Source organism: Brassica napus, chromosome C2 (assembly GCF_020379485.1).
Source record: "Brassica napus cultivar Da-Ae chromosome C2, Da-Ae, whole genome shotgun sequence".
Classification (NCBI taxonomy): domain Eukaryota; kingdom Viridiplantae; phylum Streptophyta; class Magnoliopsida; order Brassicales; family Brassicaceae; genus Brassica; species Brassica napus.
Window position 1 is genome coordinate 28,331,418 of NC_063445.1, and position 23,764 is coordinate 28,355,181.

At 38.2% G+C, this 23,764-nt stretch overlaps 5 protein-coding genes across 5 annotated transcripts; 3 read left to right on the forward strand and 2 right to left on the reverse strand.

Annotated features, from left to right (window-relative positions):
- Nucleotides 1-1,282: 1,282 nt before the first annotated feature.
- On the forward strand, nucleotides 1,283-3,096 carry LOC106418419 (14-3-3-like protein GF14 omega). The gene is made up of 4 exons (XM_013859122.3): nucleotides 1,283-1,877; nucleotides 2,366-2,488; nucleotides 2,587-2,703; nucleotides 2,786-3,096. Exons 1-4 carry the CDS (start codon nucleotides 1,401-1,403, stop codon nucleotides 2,849-2,851), a joined length of 783 nt encoding a protein of 260 aa, XP_013714576.1. The 5' UTR covers nucleotides 1,283-1,400; the 3' UTR covers nucleotides 2,852-3,096.
- A 1,413-nt stretch (nucleotides 3,097-4,509) lies between these two features.
- On the reverse strand, nucleotides 4,510-5,685 carry LOC106416444 (VQ motif-containing protein 9-like). The gene has a single exon (XM_013857324.3). The coding sequence runs from the start codon at nucleotides 5,673-5,675 to the stop codon at nucleotides 4,662-4,664; it is 1,014 nt and encodes a 337-aa protein (XP_013712778.3). The 5' UTR covers nucleotides 5,676-5,685; the 3' UTR covers nucleotides 4,510-4,661.
- A 4,483-nt stretch (nucleotides 5,686-10,168) lies between these two features.
- LOC106417552 lies at nucleotides 10,169-11,697 on the forward strand. Its single transcript, XM_013858339.1, has 2 exons — nucleotides 10,169-10,917; nucleotides 11,073-11,697. The coding sequence occupies exons 1-2, from the start codon at nucleotides 10,169-10,171 to the stop codon at nucleotides 11,695-11,697; spliced, it is 1,374 nt and encodes a 457-aa protein (XP_013713793.1).
- Nucleotides 11,698-12,248: 551 nt separating this feature from the next.
- On the forward strand, nucleotides 12,249-12,947 carry LOC106417551. The gene has a single exon (XM_013858338.1). It carries the CDS (start codon nucleotides 12,249-12,251, stop codon nucleotides 12,945-12,947), a length of 699 nt encoding a protein of 232 aa, XP_013713792.1.
- A 5,796-nt stretch (nucleotides 12,948-18,743) lies between these two features.
- On the reverse strand, nucleotides 18,744-19,999 carry LOC106418428 (glutathione S-transferase U19). Its single transcript, XM_013859141.3, has 2 exons — nucleotides 19,532-19,999; nucleotides 18,744-19,297 (listed from the first exon to the last, which is right to left on the reverse strand). The coding sequence occupies exons 1-2, from the start codon at nucleotides 19,844-19,846 to the stop codon at nucleotides 18,953-18,955; spliced, it is 660 nt and encodes a 219-aa protein (XP_013714595.1). The 5' UTR covers nucleotides 19,847-19,999; the 3' UTR covers nucleotides 18,744-18,952.
- Between the last annotated feature and the right edge of the window lie 3,765 nt (nucleotides 20,000-23,764).

Sequence of the window (23,764 nt, forward strand, 5' to 3'; positions counted from 1 at the left end):
GGTGACGGCCCACCATTGGTTATCTTTTTTTTTTCTTTTCAGCTGAAAAAATATTTAATAATAATAAAAAAAAAATCTTAGGATTCTTAACCGGGTATCACGGTTACGGATGGTCTTATTCTGCAACATAACATACCGTCTTTTGCCAAAATCGTGGGCCTCCCCACCCTTTAGAGACGCTCACTTCATCGCGATGCAGATGATCTTGTTCTCTAGTAATCCCACCCCAAAAATGTTTTCGTGTAAACTAATCAATAGAGACACGGTTGACTTAAATTTCGATTATCATATAAACACTTCGGGTCAAATACAACATCATATATAATTAGTAACAATATATCAAACAAATCTCGTAGACATCGCCTATAATAACGTTTCTATGATCTGGAGATAGACAATAATATTCACATAACCGTATTTTTAAATTTTCTAAAAAACATATTAGTACTAGTCACGATATTATATGTAACAAGTTGGAGAAGAAATAGTCCTTTGGATCCCCTGACATGCCCACAACACATGTGTGCCCTCTGAGCTGTCTCCGTTTTTGCTAAACCAACTTGCTTCCATTATTGTACTATTTCTATCAATCTAATAACTTTAAAATGGTAGATTTGCTAATACTATTTACAACTCTTGAAAACTAGACTTTAGACCCAACATATTTTAATTCATAGAGTCGGGGAAATTTTGATTTTTCATATACCAATAGTAGTAAAATCTCATTACCATTTATTTCTTAACCGATCAATTTTTAAAATAGTAATCCTTTAGAAATTTGGTACTAAAATCATCTTCAAAGTATTTGTTTATTTTTTCTCTAAAAAATATTAAATGGTTAAAAAAATAGCAGCTACATATGTATAGATAAATACTCCATCCTTTCTATAAAAATAAAAATTCTGAAAAAATGTTTCACCAAATTAACATTGTAATATTTTTTTATAAATTTAATTTATTTAATAATAGAAAATTATAACTTTTAAAAAAATTAATTGAGTTTATTGAATTATATAATTCAGAGATTTATTGAGTTATCAAAAATATTATTGAGTTATCATTGGTTTAATTTTATTAAAGGTTTGATATTCACAGAAAATAATGTATTTATGATATTAAATTAATTAATTTTTAAATATGTGTGAACAATTCAGAAAATTATCAAATACATAAACGAATTAAAAAATCTTACCATTTCAAGGTTTATTTTTAATTTATTAAAAAAATAGGATAAAAACAGGCCAGAAGATACTTTGCCCTTTATAAAGCAAACGAACCCAACGGCCCATATTCAACACTGGTTCCAACATTCACTCGTCTCCTCAAAAACGCATTCATCGCCTCATTAAAAAACACATTTCATTCATCCTCTCCCTTCTGACCTCAATCGATTCTTGAAAATGGTTTCCGCGCGTGAGGAGTTCGTGTACATGGCCAAGCTCGCCGAGCAAGCCGAGCGCTACGAGGAGATGGTGGAGTTCATGGAGAAAGTCTCCGCCTCCGTCGACGGCGACGAGCTCACCGTCGAGGAGCGTAACCTCCTCTCCGTCGCTTACAAGAACGTGATCGGCGCACGCCGCGCCTCGTGGCGCATCATATCCTCGATCGAGCAGAAGGAGGAGAGCCGCGGCAACGACGACCACGTCGCGGCGATCCGCGATTACAGGGGGAAGATCGAGACGGAGCTCACCGGAATCTGCGAGGGGATACTGAAGCTGCTCGATTCGAGGCTGGTCCCCGCCGCAGCTTCAGGTGACTCGAAGGTGTTTTATCTGAAGATGAAGGGGGATTACCATAGGTACTTGGCTGAGTTTAAGACTGGTCAAGAGAGGAAAGACGCCGCTGAGAATACTCTCTCCGCTTACAAATCTGCTCAGGTAATCTCTCAGATCTAAGCTGCGATTCGTTGATTCATAAGCCTTTATCTGTTGCTTCGTGGATTAGATTCGATTATCTTATGGATTTGCATCGTCTAGAATTATTGAGTTGGCTATGAACAAGATTAGCGTGGATTTGAACCGAACCAAACCGAACCAAACCAAACCAAATTTTCCGGTTTTTTGGTTTAGAGTTCCGGTTAAGTTCGGCAAATTTTTTTATCGGTTAGTTCAGTTATTGAAAAGTTAATCTAAACCAAATTATATCGATTTTAATTAAATTTTGAAAAAAATAATCAAATTTTGATCCAAACTAATTAAAATTTCTACTGAAAATAACCAAAATTATTGGAGCTTTTAGTCAAATTTAAACCAAATATCTAATTGAATTAACTGAAAATCGAATTACTTGAACCGAACCCCATGCCTAAACAAGATCTCTGAGCTTGCCTTGGTTTGTTTATATGTGACTCTCTCTCTCGTTACAGGATATTGCGAATGCAGAGCTCGCTCCAACTCACCCAATCCGTCTAGGTCTGGCACTCAACTTCTCTGTGTTCTACTACGAGATCTTAAATTCTCCTGATCGTGCCTGCAGCCTCGCTAAGCAGGTACTTTAATCCACTAGCACTTGCCTTTGCTCAACTCATCGTAAACACTTTGCTAAAGACATAATCTTCGTTGTGGTTGTTGTATTGCTATCATCAAGGCCTTTGATGACGCGATTGCGGAGTTGGACACTCTAGGTGAAGAGTCGTACAAAGACAGCACCTTGATCATGCAGCTTCTCCGTGACAACCTCACTCTCTGGACATCCGACATGCAGGTAAGAATCCTTTGAAAGTTTTCTTCTATTATCGCAATTTTCATGGGCTAAAGTCTTATGTTTGGTGGATTATATTTATCAGGATGATGCTGCGGATGAGGAGATCAAGGAAGAGTCAGCTCCAAAGCCAGCTGAGGAACAGCAGTAATCAAATCTTTTTGACTGAACTGCTGTTTTCTAGGGGTGGTTTGGAACTTTTATTCATTTCATCGTAATCCCTAGCAAGTTGAACCATCAGTCTTTTATCTCTTTGCCTGATTTTCTCCCTTTTTATTTGTTGTTGTTCTGTCTTTTTGTTGTTATTGGATATGTCTGTTTCAGTGTCTGCTATCGAACCTTGCTTTGTGTGTTTCTAATCAATTTGAAAGGCTGTGTCCTTATCTTGTTCTCAAATTTTTAAAATGGGACTTGTTTATTTGACGGTGTCGAGCGAATTACTTTACCAATTAAAAGGGTCTGAAATCAATTATCCAGTTTGATTATATGAAAAGAACTTTAGAATAAGTATATAAAACACTCGTCATTGGTTTACATGAAAGAAAAAATAAAGCCAAACACTCACGATTTCGTCAGGGTTGAAGTTTCAATGGAAAATGAAAGCATCAGTGCAGAAAAAATCAACCAAAGGAACAGTGAAGTGATTGGTATAGCTAGATATCCAATCAATACATTTACTTTACCAAGAAGGAATCAATCAAAGCATTAGTTGTGTTTGTTCCCTATGCAATTTGATCTAATAAAGAAAGAAGAGATGGATCAACAAGTTTTAAGGAAAAGTGTAATCCTTTCTTTTTCCTTCTCTGTTTTTCTTTTTTTTCCAAATTGATATTTATTAGGGCCAAGCCCAGGGCCGAAGCCCGAACAAAACAAGTACAAACCAAAAGCCCAGAGAAACAACGGGCCACAGAAAGCGAACACACAAAGAGCCGAAGCCCATAAAATACATAGCGGCCCAAACGGCCCACAGTACTCGACACGGGCAGTTCGCCCTAAAACGCGCCGCAAGGAAATAGGTTTGGACCACGTGTCTTCATCGTAGCCTTCCGCACACCACGTGGAACCTATCTCGACCTGAACGATGCCATCGCCGGAGATCAACCCCGACACCATTTAAAGCCGGAGCTCCTAACTTGCAGAGCCTCCGCTCATCCAAAAACCGTTTATCAACGTCGAACTGTCTTCACGCCAGAGGGTTCATCGGATTACCGAGAGCGCCTCCGACTTTGGACCACCAGACACACAGGACAGTCGAACCGTAAACCGCACTCACATCATCGTAAACCAAAACCACCGCTAACAAACTCGAAACTAGTTACCTCACCCAAACCAATGGGTTCCAAGTCGGCATCAAGGAGCTGCGTGAGCCTCCTCTCACCGTAATCCAAAAGCCGGCGAAGAGAGCTAAGGGAGCCTCCCCTTCCCGGGAGCAAGAGTGGCGTCGGTGGAACTAAAGAAAACCTCCACCCCCCACGAAGAACCGACGTCGATGGAGCTAAGGAAGCCTCCATCGCCCGGAGAAAAGTCTGCGTTGATGGAGCAAAAGGGACGAGCCACCACAAGGCAAGCACGAACTGCCTCAGAAAGTACCGGAGACGCACGCGCCGGACGGAGGAAGATACCCTCACCCAACTCAACAGAAACCAAGTAGAAAGTAGACTAAAATGAAGAGGAGAAGAAGAGCCTCCCTCACGTAGCGGCGGTGAAGAGCACGGCCAACCACGGAGGGCGATCGCCGGCAAACCGAGAAGGACCGCTCTGTTTCTTCTTTTTTCTCGAGAGGAAACTCTTTTAACTTTTAGATATTGATGAACAAAACAAAGTAATTGGTTTAAAAAAAAACAAATCATCATCCACCACTAGTGATGTACAAAAAGAACAAAGGGAATTTCATAGTAACTATCAAAACGACGACGTTTTAAAATTCTGACCAACAAAGAGTTTTGCTTTTTCTGATCAGATCAGTGACCTTTGAATTTAGGGCTAGGGAGCGGCACCGTCGTCGGAGATCCAGGAAACCTTAACTGACTTGACGATGGCGATAAGAGTAAGCTCGGCGAGGGTAATCCGTAAGGTGATTTCGGCGAACTTAAACATCCGAATGATTGTAGCGCCTGAGCCGACGGAGGAGGAGGATGATGGGGAGGGCGGCTGTTGATTTCCGGCGGCGGAGCGTTTTCCTGTTGCTGTTGTTGATACCATCGAGGCGAAACCAAAGGAGCTAACGGCGATGGTCCAGAGAACATGGAGTTCTGAAGGTACCGCATGTAGGAGGAGACCGGAGATTCCGCCGCCGCGTGAACCGGAGGAAGCGGAGGGAGAGGAGAAAGCGGCGCCGTCGGTCTCGGAAAAAACCCGCCGCTCCAGTTACGATGAGCGTCGTTTAGCAACGGAGGAGGGCGGTTGATAACGTGCGCCAACGGAGGAGGTCGTATCCTGTGTAGACGCGAACTCTGTTGAGCCTTAGAGTGGTGAATCTGCTGTTGCGGCGGAGCAGAGATCCGTTCGTGCGCAGGAGAGCCTGTGAGTTTCTGAACAACGTCTCTGAAATCGCTCTTGCTGATGTTGTAAACAGGAGGCTGGTGCTGGTGGAGATTCCCGTGGTTAATTGGCGGTTGCTGCGGAGGAGGAGGAAGCGGTTGGTGATTAGTTTCTTGATTCACGGCGGCGGAGACGGACGAGGAGGAGGCTGCTGTTGGTTTTGATATCTTATGAGAAAGCTTATTGAGTCGTCTCAGGTAATGATGATCTCTGTTCCCCCCTGTATTGTTACCGGTACTACTCGTTGCGGTGGCTGATACGGCGGAAGAGTCGCCGGAGGAGTTGCAGCTCTTATCCATCTTATAACAAAATCGAGTTCTTCTCTCTATTATAAGCTTCTCTTTTGTTTTTTCTCTTCCAGATTTGGTAGAGAGATAATGGAGAAGACAAAGGTAATGAAATTGTTTTTTTCTTTCCCTGATATGAAAAGACATTCATAACAAGAAGAAAACAAAATGGTTTTAAATTGTAATAATTAGGCTTTAATTGGATTTTTCTAGAATAAGATGAAAATGAAATATTTTGTCTTTTGTATATGGAAAAAGATCTGGCTGGAGGATTAGGTTTCCGAGATTTTAAAAACTTCAATCTCGCATTACTTGCAAAACAACTTTGGAGACTCTTACAATACCAAAACTTTCTTTTGGCACGAGTCCTCAAAGGTAGATACTATCGTCCCTTGAACCCTTTAGATGCCAACAAAGCGAGTACCCCCTCCTACGTGTGGAAAAGCTTTATGGCGGTTCAACCCCTGCTCAAAAGCGGCATTCGAAAATCTATAGGGACGGGACACAATACCCTAGTCTAGGCAGACCCTTGGCTCCCAACAACTCCGGCATGACCAGCCATACCATGCGGCCCTTCCTTCAACCCATCGCTTAAAATCGCGGACCTTTTAGACCCTGTTTCGAAAACTTGGAAGCTTGATTGCTTACAGGAACTTGTGGTTCCTAGTGACATTCCCCTCATTAAGAGTCTCAGACCGACGCGAACTCCCAGAGCAGCAATCTACTGCTGGAACCTCACCAAATCAGGTATTTACTCTGTAAAATCTGGTTATGAACTGGCCATGGCAACATCGGAACCCTCAGAGCCTGCACAAGTCTTGGAACCTAGCATCACCTCTCTCCAAGCTCGTGCTTGGAAACTAAAGACTACCAAGAAGACGACAGGACCTGCCCGAGATTTGGAGCAGACGAAGAAACAACAAACCACCTTCTCTTTGAATGTCCTCCCTCAGTCCAAACTTGGGCTTTGGCAGACATACTGCGTGCTCCGGGATCGTTCCCGTGTAACTCAATATATAGTAATGTAGACTATGTTCTATGGCGAGTAAGGGAGCGTGGGATCCCCGTTAATCTCATTGCTCCAGTCCCGTGTGTGATTTGGTACATCTGGAAAGCCCGTAATGATAAAGCTTTTAATGGCAAGATACCACCCCACTAGAGACGATCCAACTGGCCAAGTCCGAGACGGAGAGCTGGCGCATTGCTGGCCGGCGCGAACCTCCTCCTACTACACAAAGAACTGGCCCGGTATGCTCCACAGACGCCTCCTGGCACAAAGACGATACACGTTTCGGTGGAGGAATGGTCCTGACGACCGAGGATGGGATGACGACTTATGGTTCATTCGCTAGTAACCAAGTCCTAACCCCCTACATGCGGAGTTCCAAACTCTGTTGTGGGCCATGCGATCCTCTATTAAGCTCGACCATAGCTCTGTGACCTTCGAGACTGACTGCCTGCAGCTTGTCAATCTCCTCGAAGAAGACAACGAAGACAAATGGTTGAATTCGATGAATTCCATCGTATTCGTTCTATGTTTACCTTTTGTTATATTTCTTTTATTCCCCGTTCACAGAACGTCCGAGCCGATCACCTTGCAAAAGGTGCTCGTTCTCGAGGTTTTTTGTTCTCCCATGTAAACTCTCAACTTCCAGAATGGATGTCTTGAAACAGAGCTCGAATGACTCGTCTGGATCTCGAGGTGGACAAGGGAATCAAGATTGGCTGAAACAATGCTCGGCGTGTGGAAGGGCAGGACATGAAGCTTCAACATGCTTCAAAGTCATTGGGTATCCTGAATGGTGGGGGAGATCGTCCTAAATATCGAACCGACAACCGCGGGTCTCAGGCAACACCAAACGGACGTGGCTGTGGATATAATCCTAGAGCTAACGTCACACAAATCAATACGGCAGCTGTGGCATCAAGCAGCGAGCTAAATGAACATGATCGACAAGGATTGAGTGGCCTTACAGATGATCAGTGGGCTACAATTCAGAAGCTTATCAACACCGGAAAATCAGCGACTAACTTGAGCGGTAAGAGTCATGATACTCTCTGGATACTCGACACTGGAGTGACTCATCATATGACTGGACAACTCGAGTTGCTCGAGGACGTTCGAGATATTACACCGGTGTCTGTTATGTTACCAGCAGGCGCTGATGTAGTAACTCTGAAGCAAGGAACAGTTCGGTTGACATCACAATTGTCACTGAAAAATGTTTTCTTTGTCAGTGGGTTCCATACGAATTTGATTTCGCTTGGACAACTTCTTACATACAACTATTTGGTGGGACAAGTAATTGATAGACTTGTGGTTTTGCAGGACCGAGTTACGAGGATGCTGATTGGAGCGGGTGAACGAGAGGGAGAGGGGTTGTACCGGTTTCGTGGAATGGAAATCGTGACATCCCTACATACTGAAGTTCGCAGTGATTTGGTTTTATGGCATAATAGGATGGGTCATCCGTCTCTCCAAGTAACTGAATGCACCTGGAGTGCGGAAGTCATCTAATAGTAGTAGTAATGAGCTTTCTGTTAAGAGTTGTGATATTTGTTTTCGAGCTAAACAAACTCGACAGTGTTTTCAAGACAGTTTGAATAATGCAAAAGATAATTTTGATTTGATTCATTGTGACTTATGGGGTCCGTCTAGAACCACATCGTTTTGTGGATCTAGATATTTCTTGACGATTGTAGATGATCACTCTCGAGCTGTATGGTTATATCTCCTCGCAGACAAAACGATGGCACCATTGCAGATTCGTAATTTCATAGCCATGATAGAACGCCAGTCTTCTAAACAGGTGAAACGGATTCGAAGTGATAATGGAACTGAGTTTATGTGTCTTACGCGATTCTTTCAAGAAAAAGGAATCGTACATGAGACATCTTGTGTCAATACACCGCAACAAAATGGACGTGTCGAATGCAAGCATCGTCATATATTGAATATTGTGCGAGCTCTCAGGTTTCAGGCCAATCTACCTATTGAGTATTGGGGAGAGTGTGTACTGACATCAGCTTGTTTGATTAATCGGACGCCCTCTGTCTTGCTGAAGAACAAAACACCATTCGAAGTGTTGTTTGGTCATGCGCCTGGTTATAAGCATTTACGAGTTCTTGGGTGCTTGGCATATGCCCATAATGGAGATCACAAAGGTGATAAGTTTGCTACACGTAGTAGGCGGTGTGTATTCTTGGGGTATCCATACGGGAAAAAGGGTTGGAAGTTGTATGATCTAGATCGAAAGGTCATATTTGTTTCGCGAGACGTTGTTTTTCAAGAAACAACATTCCCGTTTGAGAGTAGTATATTGACAAGTGGATCTTATTCGTTCTATGTTTACCTTTTGTTCTATTTCTTTTATTCCCCGTTCACAGAACGTTCGAGCCGATCACCTTGCAAAAGGTGCTCGTTCTCGAGGTTTTTTGTTCTCCCATGTAAACTCCCAACTTCCAGAATGAATGGCCCTAGCAGCCATCCACCTTGAAGTTTCTTAATAATATATGGAGCTTTCGATGTCAAAAAAAAAAGTATATAGATTTTCTCAATTGAAGTTTTAATATTTATGTGTGAGTGTATGATGAACATGTGCCTCCAATATTCTACTCTGGATCAATTGTAATTGTATTTAGTTTTATCTGCATTTAAGTTAGTTGTAACTGTTTATGGAAAAGCAAAAACAAATGTTGTGATTATGATACACTCTTTCCGTTTCAAAAAGATACATATTTTAGATCTTTTACACATATTAAAAAAATACATTAAAATTTGACTGTAAATGCATTGTTTTTTGTGAATCACAATTTTCTATAACTTTTATCCAATAGAAATTTAATAAACATCATTAATTTTTTTTGAAATGTACAATTTTTTATTAAATAATACTTTGGAAAAGTAAAAAATGTATATTTTTGAAACAATTTTTTTTTCTATAATGTGGATCTTTATGAAACGAATGGAGTACTTGGTTATTTGGCAAATGTGATTCATATTATGTTTTTAATGGAACGGTGTAACTCAAGCATCTCGCTACCTAGTGTGAATTCAAACAAAAGTCACTAAACATTTTGACTGGTGATATTAAATAAAATATGGAATTTAGCAAATGTTATTTATTTTTATGCAGAGTTAACAAATAATAAATTATACTCCCTCTTTTTCTAAACATAGGATGTTTTACAAAATTTTGATGTTCCAATATATAAGATGTTTTCATTTTCTTAGATAACTTTTATTTTACTAAAAACTGTATACCCAATCATATTTTAATAGTTTATTTTATAATTGGTTGAATTCTAGACAAAAAGTAGTTTTCTTAATATGTGTGTTTCTACCTAAACATCTTATATTTAGTACGTAGAATTAACAAATAATCTTATCCGATATAAAATAAATAGTGTCGAATACTCATTGAGAAATGTTGATTTCAAATGTGATACATCATAATTGTTACTAAATTTTAGTTACTTAATTTCACCTAAATAAATGCAGTTATACGTCAGAGGAATCTGTAACTTCTGGAGTCATTTTACCCCCAAATAAATTCGTATTTTCTAAAGATTATCTGTCTATTCAAATAAGTGAAATAAAAGAATAATACAATGATAAGCCGTTCTTCAATGCTCATGAGATGGTGCATGCGCTGAGGACCAATGATAACTTCTCTAAAGATTTCATGGCTATCAAATCTGACATGTCCAAGGCATACGATCGGGTAGAGTGGAATAATTTGAAGGCGCTGTTGACGACTTTGGGTTTTGTTGAGGTATGGATAGAGAGGGTTATGTTTTGCGTGTCATCGGTCACTTTCTCCACACTGATTAATAATCAAGCCTTTGGGTGCATCCAACCAGAGAGAGGGCTCAAGCAAGGTGACCCGATGTCTACATTCCTCTTTATACTGTGTACAGAGGGCTTGATTCACATGTTGAACACGACAGCAAGGAATGATAAGATTCAGGGCATCAGATTCGATGAAGAGGGTCCGATGATTCATCACATGTTATTCGCCGACGACAGTTTGCTAATCTGTAGAGCGAATCAGAACCAAGCTGCAGAGTTGATGAGAATCCTTAAGGTGTATGAGAAAGCGGCTGGTCAACAAGTGAGTACAGCTAAGTCTGCGATTACTTTTGGATCCAAGGTGCAGGAGGATGTTAGAAATGTGATCAAAAGAATTACCGGAATCCATAAGGAAGGGGGTTCAGGTTCTTACCTAGGATTGCCTGAATGCTTTAGTGGGTCCAAGACGGAAATGCTGGCGTACATCTACGACAGACTAAAGGATAGGCTCTCCGGATGGTTCATGAAACAGTTGTCGCTAGGAGGGAAGGAAATTCTAATCAAGGCAATGGCCATCGCTATGCCTATCTATGCCATGTCCTGTTTTAAATTAACGAAGACGTCCTGTGAAAACTTGACAAGAGCAATGGTAGATTTCTGGTGGAACTCCTTAGAGCACAAGAGAAAGATGCACTGGTTGAGTTGGTCGAAACTGTCACTGGCAAAAGATCAAGGTGGATTGGGCTTTAAAGATATTCAAAGCTTCAATCAGTCGTTACTGGCCAACAAGCGTGGAGGATCCTCAATGAGCTGGAATCTATTTTTGCCAGAGTCTTCAAGAGCCGCTACTTCCCCTTCGGCGAGTTCTTAGCTGCCTCAAACGGGCCTAGACCCTCCTATGCATGGCGGAGCATTCAGTTTGTCAAGGAATTACTTGTTATGGGCATCAAAAAGAAGATTGGCAATGGTAAGACAATGTCTGTGTGGGTTGATGCTTTGATTGAAGGCGAAGTGATGAGGAGACCTTTAATGAAAAACATCTTTGTCGACCTCTTGCTATGCGTGGATAAGTTGATTGACGAGGACAATAGATGCTGGAATTTAAACATCCTCCATGATCTGTTCTTTGAGGAAGACGTCGCAAGGATAGTGGTAATGAAACCAGTCTTTGAGGGAGAAGATTTCTGGGTTTGGCAGCACAACAAGCATGGAAGTTACTCGGTTAAATCGGGGTATTGGTTAAAAAACAGAATGGCGAGGGAGGAAGAGATAAGAGAAGCTGAAGCCCTGCCCTCTCTAAATGAGTTGAAGAGTGCGTCGTGGAAACTCAAGATTCCTCCTAAGATTAAAACTTTTCTATGGAGAGCCTTAAGCTAGTGCTGGGCATTCGGGTTTTCGGGTTTTCGGTTCGGATCGGTTCGGTTTATTCGGTTTTCGGGTTATTCGGATTGGGATATTTAGGAACCGTTTAGGAACCGGACATTTTTCGGATCGGTTCGGTTCGGATAGTGTCGGGTACGGGTCGGGTTTCTATTTTTTTTATAAAACCCGAAATGGAACCTTATTACAAATAATTCGGGTATGGTTCGGGTTTAAAGCCCAAAAAACCGAAAAACCCCCGAAAACCCGATCTAAACCCGGAAAAAACCGAAAACATGTCCGGGTTATTCGGGTAGTTCGGATTTTTGTAGATATTTTTTATTTATAAATTATATTTTATATATATTAAAATTAAAAATAATATTTTTTTAATATATTCAAAATATTCGGGTACCCGTTCGGTTCTCGGTTCGGTCCCGGTTCGGTTTCGGTTTTTCGGATTTAGAAATATAGAAACCGTTCGGGTTTTTGTAATTTTCGGTCCGGTTTCGGTCCCGGTTTTTTCGGTTCGGTTCCGGTTCGGTTTTCGGGTTTCGGATAATATGCCCATGACTACCTTGAGCAATGCGATTTCTGTAGGTGAACTGCTTGTGAAGAGAGGGATCAAGTTGGACCCGTGTTGTCAAGCCTGCGGGTTCGAAGGAGAGTCAATCAATCACATCCTTTTCACATGTCACGTTGCGCGCCAAGTTTGGGCTTTGGCGAATGTTCCTTCTCCTTCAGGCGGTTTTGATTTGACCTCTCACTACTCCAACATTCATTACCTATTCTCATTGGGATCTAACAAATCAATCCCAAACAAGGTACGTAATGCGCTGCCATGGATCACTTGGTTTCTATGGAAGAACAGGAACAATCTGATGTTTGAAGGAAAACAATCTGCCTTGTTTGAGCTGGTGGAAAATTTTTTTGTGGAGTCTGAGATGTGGAGTTTAGCGCAAGTGGAGGAGGAAAAGGAGGACTTAGAAGAACGAGGTGATGGCACGGCCTGCCAGAAAAGATGGGTTCCTCCGAGGGGTTGGTTCAAATGTAACATTGGCGTGGATTGGATGAAAGGCACTCGTTTGGGTGGAGGAGCTTGGGTCTTAAGGGATGAGAAAGGTAAGGTGATTCTTCATGGGAGAAGGGCTTTCTCTGAGATTGGTAGCTTTCATGATGCAAAACTGCAAGTCTTGGTTTGGTTAGTGGAAAGTATCATATCTCATCACCAAAACAAGGTGATATTTGCCTTAGATGATGGGACATAACTCAAATGGTTCTTAGACCTAAAGCCTGGCCTAACTTCAAAGGAGAGATATGGCTTATTTTGGATAAATTGTGTGGACTTGAATGGTGGAGATTGGTGAAGGAAGAGAGAGCAAACAATAGAAGAGCTCTCCTCATTGTTAAAGGGGTGACCAAAGGAAGGCAGACGAAGTCATATGTTGCAGCAGAACCGTCGGCGTGGCTTCTAGGTTGCTTTGAGAATGAAGAAGTATCATCCTCTGCTTAGGTGCTTGAGTAGGTTTTTGGATATATTTTTTGGATGGGGTATAGTAACTGTCTTGTGGAGCAGTTCTTGTAGGGGAGATTGTTTTATTCTCATGAGTAGATTTAGCAATTCTTGGCATTGGGTAACTATTAAGTAAGAAGAAACCTTGAAGCAAGATCCTATTTTAAGATGACAAAAAAAAAAGAATAATACAAAGGTCTTGGGTTAACGGGTCGGGTTATTCAACGCCCATTTTGGTCAAAAGCCTCTAAAGTATTACAGAAAACGACATTCATGCGGCCTTTAATCATGAGCTGTTTATTCTCTACTTCTCACTCCACAGCAATCCCCCATCCAAATCAGCAATACGACTTATCCAACGGTTGTAAGCACGAAACAGACAGCTATCACGTGACTTTTAGCCATTTTTTTTAGTCTGCCTATAAATTAGTTACACTGTTAATACTCATTCCATTTTTTTTAATATAAATCGTTTTACAGATATTTTTATGTTCCAAATTATATGACGTTTTTGATTTTCTATGTAAAATTTATTAACAGTTAATGTTATATGCAATGATAAAATACTTTCTATTTTATTATTTACTGATTTGTGTTTCGATAAATAATTAATGATATTTTTGTTTAGAAGTGTGAATACACATTTTTTTTTATATACTTAAATTTATGAATCTCTTGCAAGCTTGAAATTTCAAAGCTTTTTATTGGAGATTGGTTCGGCAAATGTCTTTTTGGGAGCAGGAATGTTTGACATGTTTTGTTTTGTTTTGTTAAAATCCTAAAATAAAGCAATGATGAGTTATTCTTGCAAAGATAAAGCCTGGGGTTGATAGCTTACTCAGATGCATTTGTACACCTGAAACGTATCATTCAATAATTTAACTTTAATTAGTTTTAATTGGAAACGTTATATCGAAACAGTAATCTTAGAGCATGATTAACCCATAACCCCATTTGGGTTTCTTATTCATTATTTTAGTAATTAAAACTAATTAAGAACCTTAGTTAAGTGATGCTTTAATTTTAGGTCTCCAATGGTAGTCTCCTATTTTGGGATTCTTAATTTTTTTCATTCTATGCATTGAAACCTTGTTATCCAAGAAAATTACATCAACAACACATTAATTAACTCTAGACACTAAAGCACATTGTTACTTGACTATTCTAACACTTATGTTCTATCTAAGACAAAGAAAAGATCATAGTTTTAAAATCAGTTTTCACCTGAAAACCTTTCCTACGAGTGATCCCAGTGACATCAACATTACTAACCACCACGAGCTATCAATCACTCATGAAGCTCTGAAATGACCCAACCCAGGCATCGTCATTCTGCAATGCTTCTGTCCTTTTTGCTTCCTCTAAAGGCTTTTGCAGAAGAATAGACTATAATCTGCAAGTTTTCAATACAAGCAATGTGATTACAGTGCGACCTTGCCTCTTCAAGCTAGGAGCAGCGTCAAGCTCAAGAAGCAGCCTCGTCTGACGCCATAGAGAGTGTGACCTTGCCTCTTCAAAGCATAAACAACATCCATAAAATTAACTTTAGACCCCTGGTAGTTATAAAACATACAGAAAGGAAGACAAGCAAGATGTGACATCAGATTGAAACATCGCATTATACTCTTACAAAATCAAGTGAATGATTTGACGAATTCAAAACCTTGGTTTAGAAGTGATCCAGTGATCCATAGCTTCAGGTTAGGCAAGTTCAAGCTCTGTTTGAAACATGTCCCCTGTAACCAGGAAACAAGCAAAATCGGTAATTAGTAAACGTATGTCTCGATCGGACTTGCAGAAACCAGAAGAAAAAAAAGTAGAGCGACGACTGCTAAAATACTCATCGGCTAAAGAGATTCCGATGAGCCAACGGGGTTGCTGTAATCCTTTCCGGAACCACCTATTTCGGTTCTATCTCCACTGGGAGCAGTATCGGCTAGATTAAGCAGATCGGGAGCTCTATGGCAATCGTCGAGCAGATTCTGCAATGTCTTCCGCTTGACACGAATACTATCCAAATCGACGGTATCATGAGTCGAGCTCGAGACCTCGATTTCCATGGGGGGGGGGGGGGTTAAGGTATAATCGAGACGAAGACGACGATTGATTGATTCTTCTTCAACCTTTTTCCTCTTTTTTTGTTTGATTTCAACCGACGGGAATTGGAAAAAAAAGAGAAGAGAGTTGTGAAAGAGATGACAGGGCAGAGAGGTGACACGTATACAATAAGAGGCGTTTCTTATGTAGCTTGTTTAAGATACGTTGCTTAAAGTAATTTGTATTTTTCATTTATTTTTAATTCTAATTAAATTAAGAACCCACCTAAAAAGCTACCGATAATGATGGTCTTATATTTTCCATGTTTCGTATTAAGTGTCATTTCACCTTTTTAAATTTTGTTTTATTATAAGTATCATTTTACATTTCTGATGCAAATATTAAATAAATTGCTAACTCCCTTCGTATCATTTTAAGTGGTTTTTAAAGTTTTTACACGTAGATTAAAAAAATACAAATTTCTATACAATTTATCTTGGTTACATAAAAATATTAATAAATGAAATTAATTCAACCACCAAAAAATATTTAGTATTTTGCAATTGGTCACAAAGTTCAACGATATTAAATTCTATCTAGAATAATTAGAACATTAATTTTTTTGAAACAACTTTTTTTTTCTTTAAACACCACTTAAAGTGATACGGAGAGAGTACTGTTTATCATTTTTAATTCATTAATTAATAAAAATAAATAAAAATTATATTAAATAGAAAGAAAATAGATAATTTAACAATTGTTTTAATTCGTGTTTCTATCACTCTCTATGTTTCATAATAAGTGTCACTTTAGAGTTTTGTTTCAAAATAAATGTCATTTTACAATTTCAACGTAAAATTACTTAAATCTATTTTTTTTATCCTTTTGAATAACCAATAAATTTTTATTTAAAACATTCTCATTTAATTAATTGCACATTAAATAGAGATATATTAGTCTATTACTCCATATGTTTCGAATTATTTATCGTTTTAGAGAAAAAATTCGTCACAAAATAAGTGTCGTTTTAAAGTTTCAAGATAAAATTTATTAATCTTAATTCCCTATTAATTTTTATATTGGTTAAAATATGATTAGGTGTATAGATAATGATGTTTTTCTATTAAAAATATACAAAATTAAATGTTTTCTTAATCTGGATGCATAAATCTAAAACGACAAATAAATCGAAACAGAGGAAATATACAATTTTCTTAATTTTCGTGAAAAATGTCAAAATACTATAAAGGGTATGAAACTGAAAAACATTTGCGACTAGTTACGTAATTTCAGTAAATACTATGCAAAGTTCTACATTACCGAGGAGTTTGGTAGTGAACTAGTAAGCCATATCCATCTCTTAATTTTAAAATGACATATGGTAGTATAATACATGGATTACGATACCCTATTTTGGATATCTTTAGATTGTATGAGTTTGACCGGATCAATCCCGTTTATCATTTATAATATTTGGTTACATCTTTCTTTAAAATCAACTTGTCGGGTTCCGTAGAATATATGGTTTTTAACGAAAGAAAAAGTCTACTTGTTTCGTTTTACGCAAACATTTGACGGCAAAAAGTATACATATTATAGAAAGTTTTACGGCATTTCCAATTCTACTCCATTTTTTCTCTTAAAAAAAATAAAAAAAATATAGAGTGAAAAATATTATAATCATATTCCACTTATAATTTCATAATGAAATTTATTCCATTAATAAAGTAATCTATTTTTAATTTGTTCATTACGCCATTATGAAATGGAAAATGCAGTAGGATTTGAGCATTTTACTCCATATTTTTTTTTACTTTATGTTAAAAGAAAAAATGAAGTTTTACGTTAAAATTGCTCTTAGGTGCTTATGACATTTATCTGATAAGTAAACGGTTAAGATTTCTTTTGGTATAATTTCGGGCAACCGTTAATAAAATTCATTCAACCGACATAAATTTTGGAACCTTTGATTCATTCATACAACTTTTCTTTGGACAATCAATATAATTTTATTTTTTGCACTGTTAAATCCATTTTTTTCCTGATAGTCGATTTGGTATCATTCTTGTGTGCGCTACTAGTATTTATGAAGAATTTGACAACAAAACTTTCTTTTGTTTTCTATGTTGAAAACATGATTTAAAGCATTATTTCTACCATGAAAAAGTAATTGGATAAAGGCAACACATAATATGGGGGATCATGAGTATAATCAGAAACTTGGAATCACATTAGAACTAAAAGAGATACAGTCTCCTGGCACAGAGGAATCTGGTTCACTCATGCTAAGCCAAAACACAGGTTCTGTTCTTGGCTAGCTATTCGTTATCGGCTCACCACGGGAGATAGGATGGTAGCCTGGAACACTGAGATTGATGGGAACTGTGTTCTGTGTATGCAGCAGCTGTAAACGAGGAACCATCTATTTTTTGGCTGTGCTTATTCCTCGTCATTGTGGTACAAACTGATGAATGTACTTATGGGTAATGGTTACTCAGATGAGTGGATGGATGTCATGTTCTTCATACAGCAACCAAACCTCAATCGCACCAGGAGTTTCTTTGTTCGTTATGTTTTCTAAGCCACAATCTATATGATTTGGCGTGAAAGAAACTGTCGGCGACATGGTGAGAGACCCCGATCTCATGACACGCTTTTTGCCATGATTGACAGACTGGTCAAGAACAGAATTATGTCCATTAGAGCACAAGACATGAGACTTGATCGTGCTTTCCAACTCTGGATTGAAGCCGTACGAACGTGATCATTTGGGATTCTTTTCAAATTAATAAGCTAAAGTGGCTCTTGCTGTAAAAAAGAACATTTTTCTTTTGAATTTAATTTAACATTTTATTCAAAAAAAATAAAAATTAAAGAGCATTTTGTACAAGTTCCCATGTAAACGTACTCTCTTGGTGCGTGGTCTGAACTCTTTTGTGTTTGATTGTCAACAAGACTCACCATTTGAGCCAGGAAGGTTTCTTCTGAAGCATTAAAAAAAAGAAGGTTTCTTCTGAACATCTTATTGATAGCGCCGAAACTAACAGTTCAAGTCTTGCTTTCAATTTGGGTCACGGAGGTGTGTCCGAGCCCTTAACAAACCGAGAAGGCCAGAACCAAAGAACTGTTAACCTAAACTTACAATGCTAAACCCAACTATCAAATGGTTTTCTGTATGGTAAACTGCTCTAAAAAGCTTTTACAGCAAATCAAAAGGAAATAGAGAATGAAAAGACACTGCTATTCATAACTGCTTTATGTGAGTTATTCTTTTATGTCTGGTTGATTATCAACCTGAGTCGCCTTACGGTTTTATTTGCACTATGATAAAAAAATCCATAAGTCTTCTTTAATGAATCTGCATAATTAGTTTTTTTTCAAAACTTCATGTGTTAGAAGCACTAATAAACTCTCATTCAAACTATGGACTAAATGGGTTTCCATGCACGAGTTATATGAGTGTTATATTGGGACTACGAGCCATTATGAGTGTTTGATGTAACTAGAGATCTTATGTTACTAAATCATATCATTAACTCCAAGATGCATACAAAGTACAAGCCAGGACATTCACCAAACCCACAATTACAAACATACCCAAACAAGAATATACATTCTATACATCCACAGATACTCTTTAGCATTATAAAAGAAGACATCATCAAAGGAAAACACATAACAAGCGAGGGTAGATAAGAACCAAGAGGACAAAGAAAACATGATCTACTCAAGCATAAACTTCTTCCTGATCTCAGTGACGAACTCAATAACCTTCTCCGAATCAGGCAAGGACTTAGCCACGCTCTCCCTCTGCATACACGTTTTAGCCCAAGCGATCAGTTTCGGACACTCTGACTCGATGTTCAAGTTACCATACTTCTCGTATGCATGGAACCACGAGTAGAACCCAATCAATCCAATGTCTACGTAGCCAAAGTCATCACCACCAAAGTAAGTATTTTCTCCAAGCTCAGATTCAAGTGTCTTGAGCAACTCAATAAACTCTTTCTTGCCTGTCTCTTGTTCCTCACCCTTGGTCCCCCACACCTTCCTTTGGGCATCATACATCTAACAACACAACATGCAACTATGTCAGAAACAGGGACCGATTTTTAATTGAGAGAGTTTTAAAACATTTTAGATGAACTTAATAATTTTTTTTTTGCAATTTAGGAACCATGCGAACTATATATAATATTTCTTTAAGAATTGGGAGATAAGGCAAATGTTTTATTCGGTTGTGCTGAGAACCGATCCTCATAAGAACGTGGAGCTCAAGTAGAAACTAAAAGATTTTAGTACCTTTTTGTCGATGAAATCAACCCAGAATCTAGCCTGAGCTCTCTGGTAAGGATCAGAAGGGAGGATACGGTTCTTGTCAGACCAGACCTCGTCTATGTACTGAACCTGGATTGTAGATTCGCAGACCGGTTTACCGTTGTGGATGAGAACCGGAATCTTCTTGTGAACCGGATTTGTCTCGAGAAGCAAAGGGCTCTTGTTCCACAGGTCCTCGTCTCTGTACTCGAACTCGATACCCTTCTCCCTCAACGCGATCCTCGTCCTCATCCCGAACATGCTAGGCCAGAAATCAAGAAGGATCACTTCGTTCGCCATTGTTGCGACCCCTGAAGCTCACAAAGATAACTGTTTTGTCTTTCTTGAAGGATCTTGTGGTGGGAAGAGAGAGTGAGGGTTTAGGTTATTTGTAAGGCCAAAACTAAAGATAAGAAACTAGTTAGTAAGATACCTCTCGTAGGGCATCTTTATCGCATGTACCTTTCTTATTTTCTTTTTTTTTTCTCATTAAAAAAAAAAATTAAAATCAAACTAATCGCGGGCTCCTATGTGTCAGTGGGGTCCGCGAACATTTCAACAGACGTCTCCTATTTGGCGATTTCTGGAGACGTTTTCTCTGATTTCAGTGTGACCCACACCCACTTTTTCCTAAAAACCCACCCTAGAAACGTGGGATAAAGGTGCTCTTATCTTTTAACTAAGAAACACTAAGATACGTCTCCTAAAAATAAGAGATACGTCTCCTAAAAATAAGAGATACGTCCTCTAAAATAAGAGACGTCTCTTAGCAGAAAAGTGTCAAATCATGCTCTAAGAGTAACATTATTGGTAGTCCCAACATTGGTCCTTAGTGTTTTTGGTGTGGGGCCCACCACATTTTTGCTAGAAACTTTACTCAAATGTCCCTAATTAAGTAACGTCCCAAGGATTGTTTCTAACTGTTTGCGGATCCCACTGACACGTGGCGGTCCACGACTGGTTCATATTAAAATATTTTTTTTAAATAAAAAATAAAAAAATAAAAAATTTTAAGGACCAAAAATGTCCCAACCGATAATCATGCTCTAAGAAACTCAAATGGGTTTCCCCATTTATCATGCTCTAAGAGGGTAACTGAGTCGATCAAGATATTTCGGTGTGAGTGGTGTAGATTATCTGTCTGTCATTTAATATGCTTAGGCCACTACTTACGTCAGTGTTAATGTGTAAGGTCCCCTGATCAAAACCAATTAAACCTTGTCTTTATCTTTTTCTATATTGTAATCAAGGTTTTGGCACCGGATTCTGATCGATGTAAGCAAGATTGATATGACTAGACGGTGGACTTCGCCGGTGGACGGTGGAACCAATATCTTCAAAGCACTTGCGCTTGGAGCCTCAGACATATTCGTTAATCCCAAAAGTTTTCTTGCAAGACAAGAACTACATTTGCTTATCTTGAGAGACAAGAAATCCATTAATGGAACTAGCTCACAAAAGTGGATGCACTTCTTTAAAAGATATCACACGTAACCACATAGTCACTGACTGGGATGCTCCTCAGGCACGTTTAGATCCAAAGCTGTAGGAACATATATACAGTATATTAAAATTGAAAGATAGCACGTATTGTCTTCTTCGTCCTCTACTTTTTTGATTAGGTGTCCACTTAAATTTAAATGGCTATAGTTGATGAATTTAATTCGTACACCTAACTTTTATTAATGGAAGTTGTGTTACAAAAAAGGAATGCCTTTTTGTCTTCTCTCTAATTATCGTCTTTTGTTTTTATGATAACTAATATATAAATTAGAATCAATCCACTTATCACCACCGACTAACTGGTTTTAGTTGGACCTACGTTTCCGCGCTACGTGCAGATTACATATTATAAATTTATTTATTAATTTTCGTTAAAATTAAAAGAATTTGAAGATAGAAAAAATATTGAATGTTTTTTCTTATAACATCCCTAAAGTATATAAGTTAGAATAAATATTTTCAGCTAAATTACTTCATTTTCAATCAATCAAGTGAAAATAATGCTAGGCTTATTTACTTCTAAAAGAATAATTGTAGGGTAATATTTTCTCTATTTAAAACAAAACAAAACTTTATTTCTAATTTTATTTTTATTTTTTCCCTTTTCTATATTTTTTTTTCACTTCATTACTCAGAATTTATATCATTTAGAGTCGTTGTCTTAAGTTAACTTATGTGACAATAAAATGACTCTTATTTAACTTTCTCCTCCTCGTAACCTGCTACACACTAATAATACACAATCATTACTCATTATTATAAGGATAAATAGTTATTGATCAAGTTATGAGACCTCATCGTCATCTTCTTCTTCTTTGGGAGAAATCAGTTGGATTTTGCAGCTGTCATAGTTGGATTCAGTTGAAGGTTGAGTGTCAATAGGACTATAGGAGAGTTCGATAGCAGCCAATAAGATTTTAACTCCATATATAAACTGATCTCATCTGATAACATTAAAGTATTTATATATATGTATCATGATGGCTGATGCCAAAAAACATATAGCTATACAATGAAGAAAAAAAAAGTATTTTTCCAAATCATATATTTCGTTCTCAAAAAGAAATGTAATAATCGTAGTTAAAACTATGCTTTTGTGGAGGCAATCTTCAACAAATCCTGCAGCTGCGCAAGAATACCCTTCCTGAATCTACCTTTGTTCAGATTCTTCGCATCAAATTCTACTGCAAATATTTCACAAACCGGTCTGTGATCTGAACACCGGGATTCTCTTGGGGTATTATGAAACAGGGTCCCAATCATATTCTTTACGCTACTTTGCTAGATTTGAAAATTTTAAAATCAATTTTTTTTCTCATAACAGTACCAAGCAACTTTATAAGAAGCTAATGAATCAATGTAGACTAAGAATTGCTAACACAGTATAAGAGAACATGTTTTCCAAAGATTCTTCAAAGCTATACCACTACTGATATTACCTTGAATTGCATGACCCATTTCAAAACAGAAAAGAGAATGTGAAAGGACATGAATGACAACGGGATTGTTAGAGATGATCGTTTAAGCCATCAGAACAAAAAAATCAACTGAAAATATTCATATTTGCAAGAGCTCAATATGAACAAATATAGGGATGCTAACTGTATAAGCAAATCAGAAGAAATTAATTTAATTATAATATTAGACATTAGATTATAGAGATACCTTAGACTCTAGCATCTTCAAATTTCTGGTGTGGACTGATCTTTTCTTACTTACACAAATTTAGTCTTTATTGGTCGAGCCATCTGTAATAGACTTCTCAGATCAGTGTTTCTAATCTAAGACATCTATCAAGATGATATCAATATAACAACAAACATGATGCATCCAGGAAAAAGATAATCAAACCTCAATGAAAGCCGAACTTAAGAAACTGGTGTAGCATGCATCTTCTTCGGGTGCCAACACTATAAACGTATGTGATTAAAAATATCTAACCTCACACAGAAGTGCATCTTCTTCAGAGGATCATAGTCGTAAGGTATATGTACACCATCTGCAAAATAAAAAACTCATGTTAGGCGTTAAAATAAAACACATAAATACATCATTGTAACCAAACCTTCTTCTACACTGCCTTGTGCTTTTCGCAGTGAACTTAGAAGCAATGTTCGCACAACTGAAATCAGTGTAAGGATCAAAGCCTCCTCCTTTTTTTCCAAATTATCTTGTTTTCATCTAAATTTGTATATGCGGCCACAGAGCATTTCTTTGACCAACGTAGCTCATCAGACTCTGCATTCATGACAAAGAAATGAGACTTATGGAAGTTCAAAAGAAATTCTTTTGTACGTCTCTTACGATCTTCCATCCTCAAGATCGATTCATTGTTACATACATTTTTTTTAATCCAAATTGTCTTACCAGGACAGTCTTGGTCACCACTCTGAGTTGCAAATTGACCATTCGGGGTCTAATCTCCATCTAGTGATGGTCTACACTCCCCGTTAGACATATCTCCTTTTTGTTTGTCAGAGACCGTTCTCTGTCCAGTTCTGCTCATATCTCCTTCACTCTCAGATACACGTATGACAGAATTGGAATCTGCTCACCTAAATGAAGCAAATATATTTGATGTTGCCACAGCAAATAGCAGTTTTAAAATGCAAATGGTGAAACTAACTATATGAGAAACATCACATACCATGAAACACAAAGAAGCGATCCAGAGACCGTTATGACTGAATATCTTCCGACCTAGACCAGTTATCC